Below are 19,960 nucleotides of genomic sequence, written 5' to 3'. Positions count from 1 at the left end.
CAAGCACTTTGGGAGGCTGAGGTGGGCAGATCACTTAAGGTCAAGAGTTCGAGACCAGCCTGGTCAAGTGAAACCTCGTCTTTACTAAAAACACAAAAATTAGCTGGGTATGGTGGTGCACACCTGTAGTCCCAGGTATTCAGGAAGCTGAGGCCAGAGAATCGCTTGAACGCTGGAGGTGGAGGCTGCAGTGAGCCGAAATCGTGCCACTGCACTCCAGTCTGAGCGACCCAGCAAGACTTTGTCTCAAAAAAGAAAAAAAAAAAAACAAAAAAAAAACCCCAGAGATTTCCCATACACTCAACTGCTCCCATAAACGCAAAATCTCCCCTATTGTCATCATCCCCCAGGAGAGTGGTACATTTGTAATGACTGATGAAACGACATTGACACATCAAAATTACCCAAAGCCTATAGTTTATATTAGGCTTCACTCTTGGCCTTGCACGTTCTGTGGGTTTGGACATGTACCTATCATTATAGTATCCTACAGAGTATTTTCACTGCCTTAAAAATCCTTTTGCTCTGCCTAGTCATCCCTCCACTCCCCCAACTCCTGATTTAGTTTTAAAGAAAGTGAGAAATAGTGTCTTGATTGTCAGCCTGTGCAATGATGTGGATGCAAACAACAGCTTCCAGAAAAAGAATCTTTCTGACATATCAAAAGGTAATATAAGAAGCAGGAGCTATTTCAGTGAAGAACTTGGAAGTCCTATGAGGTTCTCTTAAAAGAAAGATATATAAGGTGCTATAGAACACATAGGGTTCTCTATATTACATATTCAAACAAAATAAAACAACTTTGTATCTTCTGGTCTGTATTGCAGTACATATACATATTTAGCTATATGCATATATATATAATGGTAGCAAGGCAACTTGAAATCTAATGCAGCTGATGGAGATCTGTTAATTGTATCAGGATGTTATCTATTTACAAAAAATCTGCAAAATCCCAGTTATGCATACTATGATAAATTTTGCAATTAATTTATGAATTAGCTTATAAGTTAAATAAATCTATTTTGTCACTAGTTTAATTTTCTTGATTATACTCTAAAATCAGTGGGAAAATGTCTTTTTACTTGCCCACTCCATTTGTTAATTTTTGTATTTCATTTTATAAACATTCTCATGTTCCCAGAATCATTAAGTAAATAAATTATTCTTACAATGATGGGTAGAAAAACTTATCATTTGAGATGAATTCATTGAGGAGGGTGGTGGTAAGGATAATGAAGAAGCAAAAATATGAAATTCAATTTAAATACTATTACGTGAATATCATATATTCTGGCCCACAACTGTAAGCTTTTAGTATGGAAATAGTAAATACTATGAAGGTAGACAGCTAAATTGACTATTTACTGTGTCTTTTGAAGATTACTCATCTTTGCTTCCTAACCTGAACCTAACGTATTATATTACTATAATCATAATGACCCAGTGCTGAGAGGCAACTGCTCGTTAGTGTTTTAAACTGATCTGCTTAGTTGCACTATATTACAAGGCTGGTTTTTCTTTTCGTTGTGTCGATTGTTTCAGCTAATTTGAGATTAATCTACCATGACCTTCCTACAGAAAATGTGGCTCAAAATCCACATTAAAATATTTGTGAAAACAAACAAAAATGAAGTGTTTTGAGAAGGGAATGTATTACTTTTAATATTTAGACACAATCTCTTTAGTAAGTAAAACATGCTATTATCTGCTACCACTATCTTTTTTCCACACAGTTTTATTGGCTATTTCCTTAATTCAAAAACTACATAGTCAACATTTGTGTGTTTACATAAATAAAATGAACACCAGTAGGTATTGCTAGTGTGGGAGCTTCCAAATTAAATCTGTGTTTGGAGCCATTCACCTCTTATTAAAGATTCTCTAATTTAAAAAAATATATATATATGTATGTATGTATATATGTGTGTGTGTGTATGTGTGTGTGTGTGTGTGTGTGTGTGTGTATTACTCACTACCATTTAGGTGTTTTCCCCCCCGTTTATGTATTTCCAAAACCTGAGTGGTTTAACTTGTACCTCACAGCACCTGCATTGCCATAGTTGAAGATTCCCTTTCTTGATGTATTTTTATCTTACCATCTTTAAATTTGAAGTGACTAGGATTCAATTATAGGCCCTCTTTTTATCTCTATACTTGCTTTCTAAATGATCTTAAACAGGGCTTTACTGTTAAGAACAGTCTCTTTCCCAATGCATATCACTCAACTGCAGACTCATAAATCCAATTGTCCCTTTAATATTTCCACTTGAATAATTTTTTTGTTTTGTTTTGAGACAAGGTCTTGTTCTGTCTCCCAGGCTGGAGTGCAGTGACGTGAACATGTGATTCCTGGTCCCAAGTGATTCTCTTGCCTCAGCCTCCTGAGCAGCTGGGACTACTATGCCTGGTTAATTTTTTTATTTTTATTTTTTGTAGAAATGGGGGTCTCACTTTGTTGCCCGGGCTGGTTGCTGGTCTCAAATACCTGGGCTTAAGCAATCCTCCCACCTCGACCTCTCAAAGTGCTGGGCTTACAGGAGTGAGCCACCATGCCCGGCACCACTCGAATGTTCCAAACATAACATGTTAAAACAGACCCTTAATTGCCACCCAGTATCTCCATTCTGCTCCTCCTTCAATCCATACTATTTCAGAAAAATTTCTTCAGGCCAGACTCCTAGGAGTCAACATTTTGGCCCCACTCTCCACATTTGTTCCGCCATCAAGTCAGATGATGCCGAACTCCAAATAAATCTCAGCCTGCCACTTCTCTCTGCTACTACCACTCTAGTCCAAGTTACCACCCTCTCTTTGCTAAAAAAGTGCTACGGTTTTCTGACTGCCATCTAGTTTTCATACTTATCTCACTGTAATCATTCTCCATTTAGCAGAATGGTACTTCTAATGAGATAAAGGAAATCATGTTACACCTGCTTAAATACCACTGCAGGTTTCTCATTATACCCAGAATTCAATATAAACTCTTTATCATGACTGACCACTCCCTTCAGGAGCTAAGAAGACCTGGAGACTTCCCTGACAGCATCTCCTGCCACCTTTGCTCTTGATCACTCAGTTCCAGCCACGTTGGTCTTCTTTCCATTCCTCAGCACCCCACATTTATTCCTGCTGGTAATAAATTTCACCCAGATTTTTCTATGACTGGTATTTTCTGGTTTTTAATTCTCAGCTCAAATAGCACTTCGTCAAAAATGCATACATAGAACATACATGTAAATTAGCTCTTTCATCACTGTCTATAATCTTATCCTGTTTTTTTTTTTCCATGAACTGTACTATTTTAAATTGTTTACTTGAAAACCCTGGAATGCAAGGACTCTTGTCTCCTTCAATGGGCAGAACTTCAGGCTTAGAACACTGCTTAAAAAACAGTAGTTGCTCAATAAATATTTTTTCAAACACATTACTGTTAAATTATTTTCTTTATGTATTATTCAGAGCAGATATACCATAAGAGGCCTGATGTTTCTTACTAAGAATAGCACCTACTTTGTTTAGGCCTACTTTATATGCCAATTTCATGCATCCCAGATTTTCCACATGATCCCAATTTTACACATTCTATCTTCATAATCCATCAAAATATTCCAATCATTACTGTTTTAATATTGAAGCAATAATTCAGAACGTTCCTTAAATTCGCAAAAAGCAATAACAATTTTATCAGATAATATGCTGATTTTTGTTTTTAAAACTGTAAATAAAATAAATATTTTTTCCCTTTCCATTTTCTCTCAAAGACAACAACCATAAAAGCTAGATAAAATACTAAAAACAGCTGTTTGAAGGCATCAGCAAGCAACCAAGGCAGCCAGACTTAACAAAAAGGAAGCAAATTAAGGTAAGCTGGCCATTTTCCTCTCAGGGTAGTTTTACTGATCTGCTGACAGTTGAATAGGAAGTCATAGAGAAAGCTACATCTTAGCGTGTTCAGCAATCTCACAGGATAAGAAGATAAACATTAGAATTCAGGGCTATGAAGTCAGCTAGGATGTGAGGGACGATAATTCATAGAGTAATAAGATCTACATTCTTCACAGCTTTTGCCTTCAAGAGATTTGCCAATTTCTAAGTGGTGAAGGAGCCAGAAGATAAACATCATGCAAAAATGAACTCATGAGAAGTGAAAAACTAAGAAGATCCTTGGGAAGTCTCACAGAGTTGGGAATACAAACTTTGGAGTTCAGAATCAGCCAAGAAGGAAAGAGTGTGGTAAACAAAACGGGGTTTCTGTTGGAGTCCTGAAAGTCTATCCCTAGAACTAAGGGTAAACTAGAAACAACCATCCGAATCTCTAACTAAGCTACAAAACATTTAAGTTGCTGACTGAATCAAAGCAACTTGCCTCTACACTAACTCTTGACAGAATGAAAATAAATAATTTTAAGAGAAAAATAACGTCTTCCAGAATTTTTATACATTTTCAGACACATACATTATTTAATCAAAAACTACCAAGCTTGTCATAAAACAGTAAAACATGAACGCATGAAAAGACAATAGAAATACACTCCCAGTTGTTTCCAATGTTAGAGTTATCAGACATATAATTTAAAATTACTGTTACTAATAGGTTCCAGATGACTAAGTGGAGAGGTATTTGGAATCTAATTTTTTTAAAGTATCAAATAGATATTCTAAAACTAAAAAACAAAATTAATGAAATTAAGAATCCAGTAAATGTATGTAATAGAAGATTGAATCTAGCAGAAAAAAAGGATTATTTATACCAAACAACAGGTCACCCAGAAAATGTACAGACTGAGAAACCTCAAAAGAAGAGAAGACAAATGAAAAGAAGCCACAGAATACATAATGAGCACAGCAAACAGTTTAGCAGAGATGTGACTGAAGTCTCAGGGAAAGTGGAGAGAAAGAATGGACAGTAACAACATTCGAGAAAATATCGGCTAAGAATTTCCCCAAATTGGTGAAAGACATTGATCCACAGAATCTAGAAGCTTTTGAATCCCAAACAGTATTTATACAAATAAAATCATTCCTAAGTACATTGTGATAAACCCCCGAACACCAAAGGCAAAACAAAACAAAACAAAAGAGCCTTCAAGGGAGTAAAAGGAAAAATGATCTTGTTTCCAAGGACCAGCAATAAGACTTTCCACTTACTTCATGATAGAAATAATGAAAACCAGGTAATAATGATAGGATATATTTAGAGTGCTGGAAACAAAACAAAACAAAACAAAACAAAACAAAAGTCCAACCAAGCAAGAAATTCTATTTTATACACAGTGGAAAATAATTCTCAAAAGTAAAGAAAAGTAAAAAAACAAAAAACAAAAAAAGGAGAGATTTGTCACTAGCAGGCCTTCATTTTAAAAAGGCAGAAAAGAAATGGGAGACTTTCTTGATGGACGTATACTAACAAAAATAAATAAAGTATACTAACAAAAAATAAACAAAAGAGTTAAAGGTGTTTAAAACTAGATGAATACTGCATGTTTATGATGGTAACAATTACTTCCTATGGAGCTTAATATATACATAGAATTAAACATATGAGAACTATAGAATTAAATCTGATGGGGAGGTGGGACTCAGGTAAAACATTACAAAGTTCTGATAAATGAAGGATGCAAGTTACCATGTTTATGGTAATTAGTATGAGTAATAAAAGACTTCACAGAAGACAAGCTAATGAAAGAAGAAATCGAATAATTAAATAGGGAAAAACCTTTAGTATTCCAAAAGTAAGAAAGTTATGAGGAAGAAAAATTAACAAAAGATAAGACAAACAGAAAACAGATGAGAATATGGTAATTTGAACCCATGTATCAGTATAGTAATACTAAATGTAAATGAATTAAGTATTCAATTTAAAGGAAAAGATTATTCGATTAGTTAAATAAATAATTCAAATTTATGCTGCTCACAAAAGATACACTTTAAATATACGTACACCCACTATATGAGAAAACCTATATCATGCAAACACACAAAAAAAGGAAGCTAGTGAATCCACACACAAAAGTACACTCTAAAGATAGTACTGCTGGCAGTAGTATTAAAAAAATGGTTAATACAAAATTTAATACAAAAGGTTAATATAAAATTTAAACTATTAAATTTAATAATCCCAAATTTGTATGCCTCTAATTAAAAAGTCTCAATATATATAAATATAACTCACTGATGTATTTGTAGCAGTACAACCAACAACTATAGAATCTGCATTCTTTTCTTTGCTTTTTTTGACATCAGGGTCTGATGTCCAGCTCTGTCACCCAGGCTGGAGTGCAGTGGCGTAATCTCAGCTCACCACAAACTCTACCTCCTGCGTTCAAGTGATTCTCCCACCTCACACTCCAGAATAGCTGGGACTACAGGCACACACCTGGCTAATTTGTTTTGGGGTTGTTTTGTTGTTGTTGTTTTTGTTTTTTGGTAGAGATGAGGTTTTACCATGTTGCCCACACTGGTCTTGAACTTCTGGGCTCAAGCCATCCACCTGCCTTGGCCTCCCAAAGTGCTGGGATTACAGTAGTGAGCCAGGGCAACTGTTCCACATTGTTTTCAAGTCACTGCCACATGTTGGATGAAAACAAGTCTCAAAAAGTTTAGTCACAAAGAATTGAAAATATACTGACCATAGTGGAATTAGTGAAGAAAGGAATAACAACAAAAACAAAAAGATTAGAAAAACACTCAATAGTTCAGAAATTAAGCACTTCACTTATATATAACTCAGAGGCCACAGAAAAAATTACTATGAAAATTAGAATATATTTTAAAATAAATGATAATGAAAAATGCAATACATCAAACTTGTAGGAGGCAACTAAAGCCCTGTGTAGAGGCAAATTGTAGGCTTTAATAAATATATTAGAAGAAGAACTGAAATATTAATAACATAGGCATCCATTTCAAGAAGCTAAGAAAATGTAGTAAACTAAAATAAAAAATAACTGGAAGTAAAAACAACACATAAGAGCAGAATTCAATACAATAAAACAATTTCATGATAGAGAAAATCAATCAAGCCAAAAGCTGGCTATTTGAAAAGACTAATGAAATTATGAAGACCTATTAAAGCTGTAAAGGAAACACAAAGGTTACACAAACAATATCTGGAATGAAAAAAAGGGCATCACTACAGATCACTGTAAATTAAAAGATGATAATATCACTAACAACTCATGTTGATATATTTGAAAAATTAGGGGAATGGATCAATTTCTTGAAAAACCCAACTCAACTAAACTGAAAATATAAGAAATGAAAACTCTAGTGAGTGCCACATTTATTATAGATATTGAATCTGTGACTAAAACCCATGCACAGAGAAAACTCCTAGATCAAATGGCTTCACTGGTGAATAGAAGTTAGAATACTGGTTACTATTAGGGGAGGAGGCAAAATAGCAATTGGAAAAGGCATGAGGGAAGTTTCTGGGTTGCTGGTTATCTTTGTCTCAGTAGTAGTAACTTGGGAAGGTTCATTTAGCAAAAATTCTATCGGACTTTTATTTGTCACCTTTTCTGTGTACATGCTTCACTTAGATACACACAGATCTGCTGAAAATGAATGTTTCATTAAAAGACCAACACTGCCAAACCAGACAAAACATCTAAACTTCATTATATGCCATTAATGAAACATATAAAATGGAAAGTTGCAGAAAGGTTGAAACTACTAAAAGAATTAAAAACTGTAAATAATAACAAAACAAGATTGATATAACTAAAATAAAAAATCAGAAAAGCTTTTAAGTAAAGAGCATATTAGTAATAAGGTTACTTCTTGATTAAAAATTTAAGTAATCTGGAGGATATAATAACAACAGAAGAGTAAAGAAGGTGTTACAAAAGAGTTTCAATGCACAAGTGACATTTTTTAAGCTTTCTCTATAGAAATATTAACGTCCATAAAGTACTAAAAATATATTGAGTAAAATACTGTTCTTAGGTGATATACAAAGTGAACCTGGTAGGTATCATTTAAATATCCAGTAATTAAAGTATTTTTGAGCTTTTGTTTTGTTATTTTCCATCTTTCCCATTACAACTCTAGCCCATTTATTCTCCATTCACCATTATTTTCAATGCGGAAGACCAAAAGTTATATTTTCTGAGTGTCAACTAAAGTGCAGCAGTGTGCTATGCTCTTTGCCTATATCACATCACTTTATCCTTATAATATCCCTCATAATAAGGAAGTGGGCCTATTGGCTCCATTTTACACATGACCAAATTGAAGAGCATAAAAGTAGAACAAGTTACCTAAGGTATATGTACTGACGCGTAAGTCATAGATAAAGAAATGGAATCTGGGCACAATTATACCTCCTCATTTCTCCTTAGTTTCGCTCCAGCATTTTTTGCCATATTTGTATTTTAGAGATTTGGGTAATATTGAAAACATATCTTATCTATGAATCAAAACATACATGCTGTCTCACAATTCAAATATGTAGTCAATTTCTAGAAAAAATCTTATATATAGGAACATATAAATACATACAGCTAATACATTAGTACATATAATTAATATAATTGTATATAATTATATATTATACAATATTATTTATCATATTTTATTATATATAATTATATATTATACAATATATTATATATTTGCATATTATATTTTATTATATAATATAAATATACTTATTTACAATTATATTAGTTCTATGTACTAACACACTATTATTGTATAATTTTATATATATAATAAAAAATAAGAGATGAAAGTTTACTCATACCGTCTCCCAGTCATTATCTTCCCTCTCCTTGTAACAATAACCGGTATTCTAACTTCTATTCACCAGTGAAGCCATTTAACTCAAGAATTTTCTCTGTGCATGGGGTTTTTAGTCACAGATCCAAGATCTATAATAAATACAGTCTCTTCCTTATTTAATTCCTTATTTATAAATAAATAATATAATTGATTTTAATTGTAAGTTTTTAATTCCTTATTTATAAATAAATAATATAATCGTATATTAGTTATCTATAATATAGATAACAAATATGATATACATAAGCATAATATGTAAGTAAAAATTTAAACCCTAAGAATAAAATTGGAAAATACACAGTATTCCACCAAAAGGATGAAATGTGGATGTTTTGTGTGTGGAAGTCATCAGACAGCTGTGAAAACTGCCCACATTCAATCTATTTTAGAGAGTCTTGTTCAGACTTTCCATAACAGAATTCATGTGGTTTCAACATTTTCACAGCTCTTTCCTCACAAATTTTTTAACAGATCTCCTCTCTATGTATTATTGTTCCTGTTGTTAAATAAACAATTGTCTAATTTATTCCATGACTTCAAGAAGCATTTTCTAGGGCAATCATCTTGACTCTGTTGGAAATAGGATCTGGGTCTCCAAAATGTTTACATTTTCATTATATTGCTAGAATTTGGTTTATCAACATTTTAGATCAAAATACATATCCTACATTTACACTCTTGTTTAAACAGCATCATTGTATGAACTTTTTTCCCTTTCTTTTATACTAACTTTTTTTCCATAAGGAAAAAATAAAATGTCAAGCAAAAAACAAAAATGACAGTCCCAGACTTCTCTGTTACAAAAGAAGAGTTAGAATAATTAACATCTATTTTCCCAGATAAAGCTGTAAGTGTGGTAAAGTCACATTGTGACAGATATGACTGAAATTTAGAATATGCTTAAAAGTAGAGTAAGAACATGCATAGGAACTGGAGGAAAATTTACTTCATGCTTTCTATAGACTGTTTCTGTTCCCCTAAAATTCATATGTTGAAATTCTAACCCCCAATGTGATGGTATTAGGTGATGGGGATTTGGGAGGTAATTAGGTCACGAGGACAGAGCCCCCAAGAATGGAATTAGTACCCTTGTAAATGAAACCCCAGAACGTTTATTTGCTCCTTCTGCCGTGTGAGGCTATAGCAAGAAGAAGGCCATCTATGAACCAGGAAGCAGACCCTCACCAGACATTGAATCTGTCAATGCTTTGATCTTGGATGTCAAGCCTCCAGAACTATGAGAAATAAATTGCTGCTGACTTTGTTATAACAGCCCAAACAGACTAAAACAATGCCATTCAACCTTAAAGGAAATTTCATAAATTGGAAAAAAATGCAGTGTGGTTTATCATAAGAAGCACAATGAAATCACTTAATCCTTTAATTCTCAGATTCAATAAGATTCTTAAATTATGGATCGGTGGCTTGTACTGGTTATTCATTCAATCATTTATTAACTTAATACAAACGCATTGAATGCTTGCTGTATGTTGGGCACTATTCTAAGTGCTTAGAAAGCAATGATTACAACAACAAATATCTCCAGGCACATAAAAATTTCATTTAGAAAGATATTCAACATAAATAGTAAAATGTACATAGTAAGTTAAATGGTGATATATTTTATGGAGAAAAATAAAGCAGGAAAAGCGGTGTAGGAAGTGGACAGGCTGGGAGCTGCAATTTTAAATAGAGTTGTCAGGGGGGTCCTTGTTGAGAAGGTAACACTTGAATAAAAACCAAAAGGAGGTGAGGAAACAGGTTGCATTGAAATTGCAGAAAATAATTCTAGACATAAGAAATATGAAGTGCAAAGACCCTGAGGCAGGTGTGAGTGTTGAAGACACAGTGGGACGACCAACTGGGCAACTGAGGAGGAGAGATCAGATGAGGCTAGAGATGAAGAGAGGTGAGGCCTTGTGGGGCATTGTGCTTTTTTCACTGAATGTGATGGAAAACCAGTAGAGACTTTTAGTGGAAAGCGTTGTGTGATCTGTACTAATAAGATTTCCACTTTTAGTGGAAAGCGTTGTGTGATCTGTACTAATGAGATTGCTGTGACTGCTATGTTGAAAGCAGACCAAAGGGTAGACAAGTGGAAACCAATTAGGATGAACAGTTTCTTCAATATAGACACCAAAGCTGGCTGTCACATTTATTAATGATTTTAAAAGTCAGCACAAATTCATTTAGAGGGAAAATATATTTTCTAATTAACCACAGATTCTACTTATGATACTGAACAATGATCTTAAATATATGTATACAAGTAAAGCAGGTAAAAAACTGTGATTTTTTTTTTTTTTTTTTTTTTTTTTTTTTGAGACGGGGTCTCACACTGTCGCCCAGGCTGGAGCACAGTGGCATGACGATCTGGGCTCACTGCAAGCTCCGCCTCCTGGGTTCCCGCCATTCTCCTACCTCAGCCTCCTGAGTAGCTGGGACTACAGGCGCCCGCCACCTCGCCCGGCTAATTTTTTTGTATTTTTAGCAGAGACAGGGTCTCACCGTGTTAGCCAGGATGGTCTCGATCTCCTGACCTCGTGATCCGCCCACCTCGGCCTCCAAAGTGCTGGGATTACAGGCGTGAGCCACCACGCCGGGCCAAGAACTGTGATTTTAATTATATTCTGTTGTACTTAAACAAAGTATATCCAGGTAAAGTGTACTCTACATTTTGAACATGTATATTATAATCTCTTCTGTGTTACTTTTGTATTCACCAATTTAGCAGTGACCCAAATAGTACCAACAAAATAAATACAGTGATTTGAAGAGCGGCCATGTTGATTGTTTCCCTGGTTATCCAGAAGTGTTTCAGTTTAATGTAATCTCATTTGTCTATTTTTTATTGTGTTTCCTGTGCTTCTTGGTTTATACCTTTAAAAAAATCATTGCCCAGACCAATGTCATGGAACTTTTCCCCTGTGTTTTCTTTCAGTAGTTTTACAGGTTCAGTCTTCAATTCATTTAGAATTTGAATGGATTTTTTATATGGTGTGAGATAAGAGTCTACATTCACTCTTCTGCATGAGGACATCTACTGGTCCCAACACCTTTCATTGGATAGTTCAATCCCATTGTGTGTTCTTGGCACCTTTGACAAAAATCAATTGACCCTAAATGCTTAGACTTATTTCGGAGCTCTTATTCTGTTCTGCTGGTCTATGTATCTGTTTTTATGTTGCAGCATACTGTTTTGATTACTACAGCTTTGTATATATTTTAAAGTCAGATAATGTGATGCTTCCAGCTTTGTTCTTTTTGCTCAAGATTGCTTTGGCTATTCAGCACCTTTTGGGGTTCCATAAAATATTTAGGATTTATTTTTATTTTTGTGAAAAATGTCATTGGAATTTTGACAAGAATTGCACTGAATCTATGGATCACTTTGAGTAGTATGGACATTTTAATAATATTAGTTATTCCAATCTATGAACACAGGAAGTTTTCCCATTTCTTTGTGTCTTCAGTTTCTTTCATTATTGTTTTACAGTTTTCAGTGTACTGGTCTTTCATCCCTGTATTAGTCTGTTTTTACACTGCTGATAAAGACATATCTGAGACTGGGCAATTTACAAAAGAAAGAGGTTTAATTGGACTTATAGTTCCACGTGGCTGGGGAAGCCTCACAATCATGGTGGAAGGCAAGGAGAGTCCTGTCTTACATGGATAGCAGCAGGCAAAGAGAGAATGAGGAAGACACAAAAGTGGAAACCCCTGATAAAACCACCAGATCTCGTGAAACTTATTCACTACCACAAGAACAGCATGGGGGAAAACATCCCCATGATTCAACCATCTCCCACCAGGTTCCTCCCACAACATGTGGGAATTATTGGAGTACAATTCAAGATGAGATTTAGGTGGGGACACAGAGCCAAATCATAGAAATCGTTTTGGTTAAATTTATTACCAAGTTTTTTATTTTTCTTTTAGCTACCATGAATGGGATTATTTTACTGATTTTTTTTTAAAGATAGTTCCTTGTGAGTGTATGGAAATGTTGCTAATTTTTGTATGTTGATTTTGTATCCTGCTAATTTACAGAATTTATTAGTTCTAACAGTTATTTTAGTGGAGTCAGGGTTTTTTATATGTAAGATTATGTCATCTGCAAAAAGAGATACTTTACCTTTTTTTTTTTCAATTTTGATGCCAATTTTATTTCTTTTCTTGCTTGATTTCTCTGGCTAGGTCTTCCAGTATTATGCCAAATAGAAGTGGTGAAAGTGGATATCCCTGTCTTATTCCTGATCTTAGAGAAAAATTGTTCAGCTTTCCACAATTGAGTATGATGTTAGCTGTGGATTTGTCATATACAGTCTTTATTATGTTGATGTACATTCCTTCTAATTTGTTGACAGCTTTTATCATTAAAGAATGTTGAATTTTGTCAAATGCTTTTTCTGTATCTATTGAGATGATCACATGATTTTTGTCCTTCATTCTACTAACGTAAGATATCACATTTATAGATTTGCAAAGGTTAAATCATGGCATCCCTGGGATTAATCCCACTTGATGACAGTGAATGATCCTTTTAATGTGCTGTTCAATTTGGTTTGTTAGTATTTTGTTGAGGAGTTTTGCATCTATGTTCATCAAAAATATTGATCTGTAATGTTCTTTTCTTGTAGTGTCTTTGGCTTTGGTATCTAATGGCTGGCCTCATAGAATAAGTTTGGAAGTAGTCCCTCATCTTCAGTTATTTGGAGGATTTTGAGAAGGATTGGTATTAGTTCCTTAAATGTTTGGTAGAATTCAGCAGTAAAACCATCAGGTTCTGGACTTTTCTTTGATGGGGTATTTCTTATTACTGATTCAAACTCGTTACTCTTGGTCTGCTCATATTATCTATTTCTTCATGATTCAGTGTTGGTAGGCTATGTGTCTAGGAATTTGTCCATTTTTTTCTAGGTTATCCAGTTTGTTGGCATATAACTGTTGAGAGTAGTCACTTATGATCCTTCGTATTTCTGAAGTATCAATAGTAATGTCTCCTCTTTCAATTCTGATCTTATTTGAGTTTCTCTCTTTTTTTTCTTAGTAAGTTTAGCTAAAGTTTTGTCAATTTTGCTTATCTTTTCCAAAACCCAGTGACAGTTTTGCTAATCTCTTCGATTGTTTCCCTAGTCTCTATTTCATTTATTTCTACCCAGATCTTTATTATTTCCTTCTTTCTGCTACTTCTAGGCCTAGTTTGTTCCTTTTTTTTTTTTTTTTTTTTTGGTTTCTTGAAGTGTAACCTTAGGTTGTTAATTTTAGATCTTTCTTCTTTTTGATGTAGGTATTTATTATTATAGACCTTCTTCTTAGAACTGCTTTTGCTTCTTCTCATCAGTGTTAGTGTGTCCATTCTCATTTGTCTCAAGTTATTTTTAAATTTTTCTTTTAATTTTTTCTTAATCCATTGGTTGTTTAGGAGTATGTTGCTTAATTTCCATGTAATTATGAATTTTCCAAAATTCCCTCCTTGTACAACACATCCTTTAATCAGTAATCAGGAATCAGTAAGAAGAGCATGAAGAAATAATTTGATATGAAAGAATAATGACCTTCCTTCAAGACTGAAAATTGGACCACCTTTCATATGTTTAAATGATTGTTAAAACTTGAATATATAAAGTATCACCATGAATTTTGTGTTTTATTTTTGCAGAAATGTTTAACCTTTACATTAATGATTCTAGGCTTTAGAAAAAAAATCATTTTATACTATTCACATGGATTCTAAAAGTATAGTAATATTTTCATAGAAATACTAGTTTATCCTCCTCCTAAAACATAACTTCCAGTTAAAACTGTTAACCCATCTCACCAAATTTTTCTCTGCAAGGTCAGTGAATAAAATATTTAGGTTAAGAATATGTGGCGTGTGATCTCTGTAGTTGTAAGATAATCTTGTTTGATAAATGCATTCTTAGTTTTGAGGGATACACCAGGAAGAAAGTGAATTGTTTATTGAGGAGAAGAAGACTCCTAGTTAAGACATGAGCTTAACTAATTAATGGCATTCCTGGATTAGCCACGAGTGAGTATGACCACAATATATGTTGGAAAAGTCTACTGAAAAGCTGCCCATCTGTTTTACCCCACCTGCCAATCAGCTTTCTTCTGAAACAAATCAAAGGGCACGATGGAGATAATGGCCAGATTTTAAAAGAAATAAATAAAATCAGACATAATGACATATTCTGGTGAAATCTGGTAGGAAAAATACTAAAATAGAATGTTTTGGACATCTTATTAACATTTGAGTACCTACTACTGTCTCTTTTAAATTGTTGTATTTTTTGTTCATGATTATATTGCATTTTTATATACACATCACTGGAACAGTTAAGCTTTTCTTTAAGTTCATGCTGACTCTAGGTCCTTTTAATAGCTGTAATTGTGAGATGGAATTTAGTTGCTATATTACCATTATCATGATTTTAATTTTCTTGCCAAGATATTGTAATATTTATTCTGCTAATCTAGAAGTTGAGGCACAGCATGATTAAATCACTTGCTCAAAATATGCTATGAGTAAATAGAATTGAGAAAAGTTAATAATCCCTTAGTAATACGTATCTAAGAACAATCTACTTATAAAATAAGTAGCTACTTTCTTCCAAACACATTGCTATTTTTTCTAGTGCTTATCTTGAATGTTAAAATGTAAAAAAAAAAAAAAAAAAAAAAAAAAAAAAAGCCTACTGTAATGTATGGTGATTTAATCAAATAAATGCAATAGTTTCTGTTATGTTTCAGATACTAATTTATAAAAATGTGTCACAGAGGAGCCAAGCATTTATCAACAACAATACTGGCACTTGTTGAAATTTATACACCTCAAAATAAGAAGAAAAGCTAATAAATGGTCAAGCCTCTTGCTGAATCAATGACAAACAAACATTTAGTGATATTTACCTATTCATTATAACTTTACTGCCCTTTACTCCCAGTTGGATAATACTTCATCTTATCTTGAATAACCTATTAATCCTTCATGCCGTAGGTAGAAAAGACAGAAGCTTTGCCATTTTAGAGGCACACTAGAATATACTAGAAAATGAGAGTTCTAGTCCCCTGCTTTATAACAAAACAGGTTGTTGGCTATATTATCCCATAGAAGCCAGGAGAAGATAGTGCAATATTTCTTGAACCTGAACTATATTTGGAGCACTTGAAAATATATAATAAAAATTATCCTGAGCTCCCTAGGATTATGTCTTCAGATTCCCCTTAGAAAAGACTAGTATACTTTGGGTCTGGATCCAGACTATTCATGTTGTCCCAGCCCTGCCCATAATAAGCTTTAGAAAGAAGGCCAAGTCACCGAACTTTTCTAAAGCACAGTGTTCTTCAACTATGCAATAGGAATATTAATATTAGCTGGCTTATTCAGGATTATTGTGTGCAGTTACATAATAAGAATGTCCACATTTTCTCTGTTGTCAATGCAGTACAATATACCATCCGTAGCTGAGTAAGTATTATAAACATGTCTCACAGCTTGTTATGCCAAAGCCTGGGGCCAAATGAGAAGTCTGAAGCTGTTTCTTGTCTGAGAAGCTCCATCACGAAACTTGATTACAAAAACTGTTTAAGTTTTCACATCATTAAATAACTGACTAAATTAAAATCTTGAGTCAAGTAGAAATAAGGGTTTATTACATTTTATAGATTACTTGAATTCCCCTTCTTTTACACACACAGTAGGTTGATTTTCAGGAAATAGAAAGCTGGAATAAATAAGGATATGGATGGACACCATCCTGGAATATGGGAGAATTTGAACACATATCCTCTGTACCAATTCCACTTGGTGAATGTCAGACTTTGGAGTCCAGTAGACCTGGGTTATATACAGATTTCTGGCACTTTGTTATGATGAATGAAGCATAAAATATGTCTTGCCATATTTACTCATCTTACCTCCATTAAACTAAATGGGAGGAAGAGAAAACAGAAAGACAAATCCACATAATTTTTAAGATACTGTGTGGGAATGGATGAGTGAGTATGCAAAGCAAATTTAGGAAAATATCAATGACATCAGTGAAAAATAGGCTTTCAGGTAAACTCTTTTACTTGCTGAATTGATAAAAATAGGCAAGTTAGATAGAAATGATTTAGTAAAAACTTGTGGTTGCACCATCCAGTTGTAAATTAGGAGGGGAAAAATGCTGCCATGTTTGATAACAGGTAAATAATATTGCTGTTGAGCTCAAAGAGTAGTATAAGTGATTTGTGCAAATTATATTAAAAATTGACTCCATTGTTCTATGTGCAATCTAAAAGAATAAATGGAAAGTAAACCAGAACAATAAAACATCACTATTTATTGATTGCCTGTCCCAGGAGATGACCTGAGTCAATGCACAGCAGACTCACTCTTGATTGGGAGACTAGACTTTCAATGATCACATGAAGGGGGAGAACTCCTGTGACCAATAAAGAATCAAGTTGTCTTTATCAGGAGTGGTATGCAGTCCATTTTAAGGCTAAGATCTCCAGGGGATTCATGCACAGGATTAATTTTCCTAAAGCATGATTGATCAGTGTGGTCACTTACCTTGCCATTCTCTGATAGTGTTCTGAGACTTCCTGAGAAATATTATTAACTCAGGACCGACATTCAGCTGCTGTATACTAGTGAGGGTAGAAATAAGTCCATGCCAGTTGGTGATTTAAGCTGCAGCACTGAGCCCCTGCTGCCACCAGATCCTCATATCCCGAAGAGTCCCATATGGGTGGAAGGCAGGTCTACCGTGTAACCCGCCAGTTTGTTTGCTCCAGCCAGCTTTTTGTGGCTCTTGAATATATGCAGCCCTCACCAAAATGAACCTAGACACTGGAGGAGGGAGACTGTACTCATGCTGGTGGCAAATGGCCTTCATTAGGAAAATGTCTTGTGCTGATCTAGCCCACTGGCTGGGGCTTCCCCACACAGACAACTTATAAAAACCATGACCTTTACAGTGTATGGTGTCTGTCGTTAACTATCCTGACCATCACCCCTGCACATTATTTAGGAATACAAATAGGATGGAATGTTGCATTCGTCCACTTTCCATCCTAATTGCAAGCCTAAATAATTTGAGGTGCTGGTGATTCCTGATTAATAACTTCAGCCTGACCTGAATATTGTGAAGAGAAGGAAGAAAGAAATTAAGCATAGAAGGCACCCAGGCCTATGCAAGACAAACTTGAACAACTTCCGGCATCAATTTTGTATAACTACAAGGCTTGTTACCTCATTTAGTCACCCAAGTTTAATTTGAAATCAACTGTCACAGCTTTCTCAACTCTCAGTAATGAGAGGCAATTTGCTCAAGAGCCTTGTTACCCAAGAACCTTCAAGTGCACACACCATCAGCACAGTGGGAGCACTGTATTATTTTAAAAGTTAAAAATGATACTATTATATTTTTGTTATGTAAAATTTTATTGATCCATATTTTCATCATTAAGTCCAGCTAGCTAAAACAGAGTCAGCTCCTAATTCAATTCTAAGCTCTTCACATGCTTCCATTTGAGTTGTGCTTTAGAATTAAATGCCAAATACCTTTAAATAACAATATGCCATATGAATAGGACCCTTTGTTCATCTTATCAAGAAAACAATAGTGATAAGAAAAAGTATCCCTTCACTCACAGACCACTAACTGAATAAACAGCAAATGTAAAATGCAGTTTCAAAAGTGGAAATGACAAAAAAAGAGGAACTATACCTGCTGTAAATCCAGTGTAATTGTCACGTAATGGTATTCGATTCCATTCTTAATACTGGGACTCTGCCACCAAGTGTTCTTTCCATCAATAGCATTTGTAATCGGGTGTCTCTCTATTGAGTTAGCAGCATCATGTGAAAGGAGGAAGAAAAGATCATATAACTAATTTATAGCTTTTTCTTTAAAGTAAAAAAAAAAATAATAAAACTGTTAAAACAATCATCATGTGAATATAAACATAAAAATAATACAAAAAGAGAGTAATTCAGATTTTCAACAGAATTTCTTCAATGACAGCTGTCTCATAGCATCATACAAGGTAGCAGGAAATGTTTAAATGCTTAGGCTACAGGGGAATGAGCTGGTCAGCACTCTGGCCGTCAACCAAGATGCGCAACTTTGAAAGGTAACTACAGAAATTAAGTGTAAAGATATAATATTAAAATCTAATTGACCTGTCAATCATTCAAAAAAGCAACAGCTAACTCTTGAGACAGCTCTAGTATGCCATCAACTTTGTTAACAGAAACATGAAATCCTGACTTGTGGTTGAAAGATACTTGAACACTTGCCCTTCTGACACATTCGTTATTATCAAGACTTGAGGAGTCCAATATGTATCTGGTTTTAATATAAAACGCTGTTAAATTCATTCTATGAGATATTGAGGCTCAGAAACCAATACCCGAAAATATAGCATCCTGGTATGCTGATTATTTTAAATTAAAGGTCCTTGGAGACCAGCAAACGCTGAAATAAGTTTTACTCTGATACTCCCTTATCTACTTACAGTCTGATCTTACCAAGAAGAAAAGTTTCCTCTGGCCCTTTTGCTAAGTTTTCATTAATTTAACTCATTTCACATGAAGAGGGACTGAAGTTTGTCAACACACCTGAACAAACTTTTGTTACAAACCACTGTCTGCTCTGTGGGCCCAACAGACTTTGTCCCAGGCCATTGTATGTTCTTGAATTCCCCTAAAAATCATTTACTATTTGCCAAACTGCCATTATTTTCCCCATCTCCCCTCCCCTGTGAAGAAGGGTATATCCACATCTATGCCCCCATGGGGTTATTGGGTAATCATCCTCCTGTGATTATTCCATGCTATGCATTTTAAAATACACTTTGTATGCCTTTCACCTACCAAGCTAACTTTTTTCAGTTGATTTTTCAGAAAACCTTCAGAGGGCAAAAGGGAAGTTCTCCCTTGGCCCTTACAGAAGCTTTTTGCAGCCAGTCTTTAACTTGCCAATTTTCTACCGCTATTTAATAATATGAATGATAACCCAAACCTCCCATCTGGCATTTGTCTGTTGCCATCATCACTAGCTCTAGTGGAGGAATCTTCACAATAATGGCAAGGAAGGAGACAATGGCACATGAAACTCCATCCTACCAAAAAACCACAGATCTTCCCTTACTTTCACGCCAGACATATGAGAACAGG

The 19,960-nt window shown here is 34.4% G+C and overlaps 1 protein-coding gene across 1 annotated transcript in view; it reads right to left on the bottom strand.

Annotated features, from left to right (window-relative positions):
• LAMA2 (laminin subunit alpha 2) overlaps positions 1-19,960 on the bottom strand; it is a 611,116-nt gene that overhangs the window by 426,614 nt on the left and 164,542 nt on the right. The window contains exon 3 of the mRNA XM_015137479.3: positions 18,510-18,622. Coding sequence (XP_014992965.3) covers positions 18,510-18,622 — 113 coding nt within the window. The remainder of the gene's footprint in view (positions 1-18,509; positions 18,623-19,960) is intronic.

Source organism: Macaca mulatta, chromosome 4 (genome assembly GCF_049350105.2).
Source record: "Macaca mulatta isolate MMU2019108-1 chromosome 4, T2T-MMU8v2.0, whole genome shotgun sequence".
Classification (NCBI taxonomy): domain Eukaryota; kingdom Metazoa; phylum Chordata; class Mammalia; order Primates; family Cercopithecidae; genus Macaca; species Macaca mulatta.
This window is presented reverse-complemented; position numbering and strand designations above follow the sequence as displayed.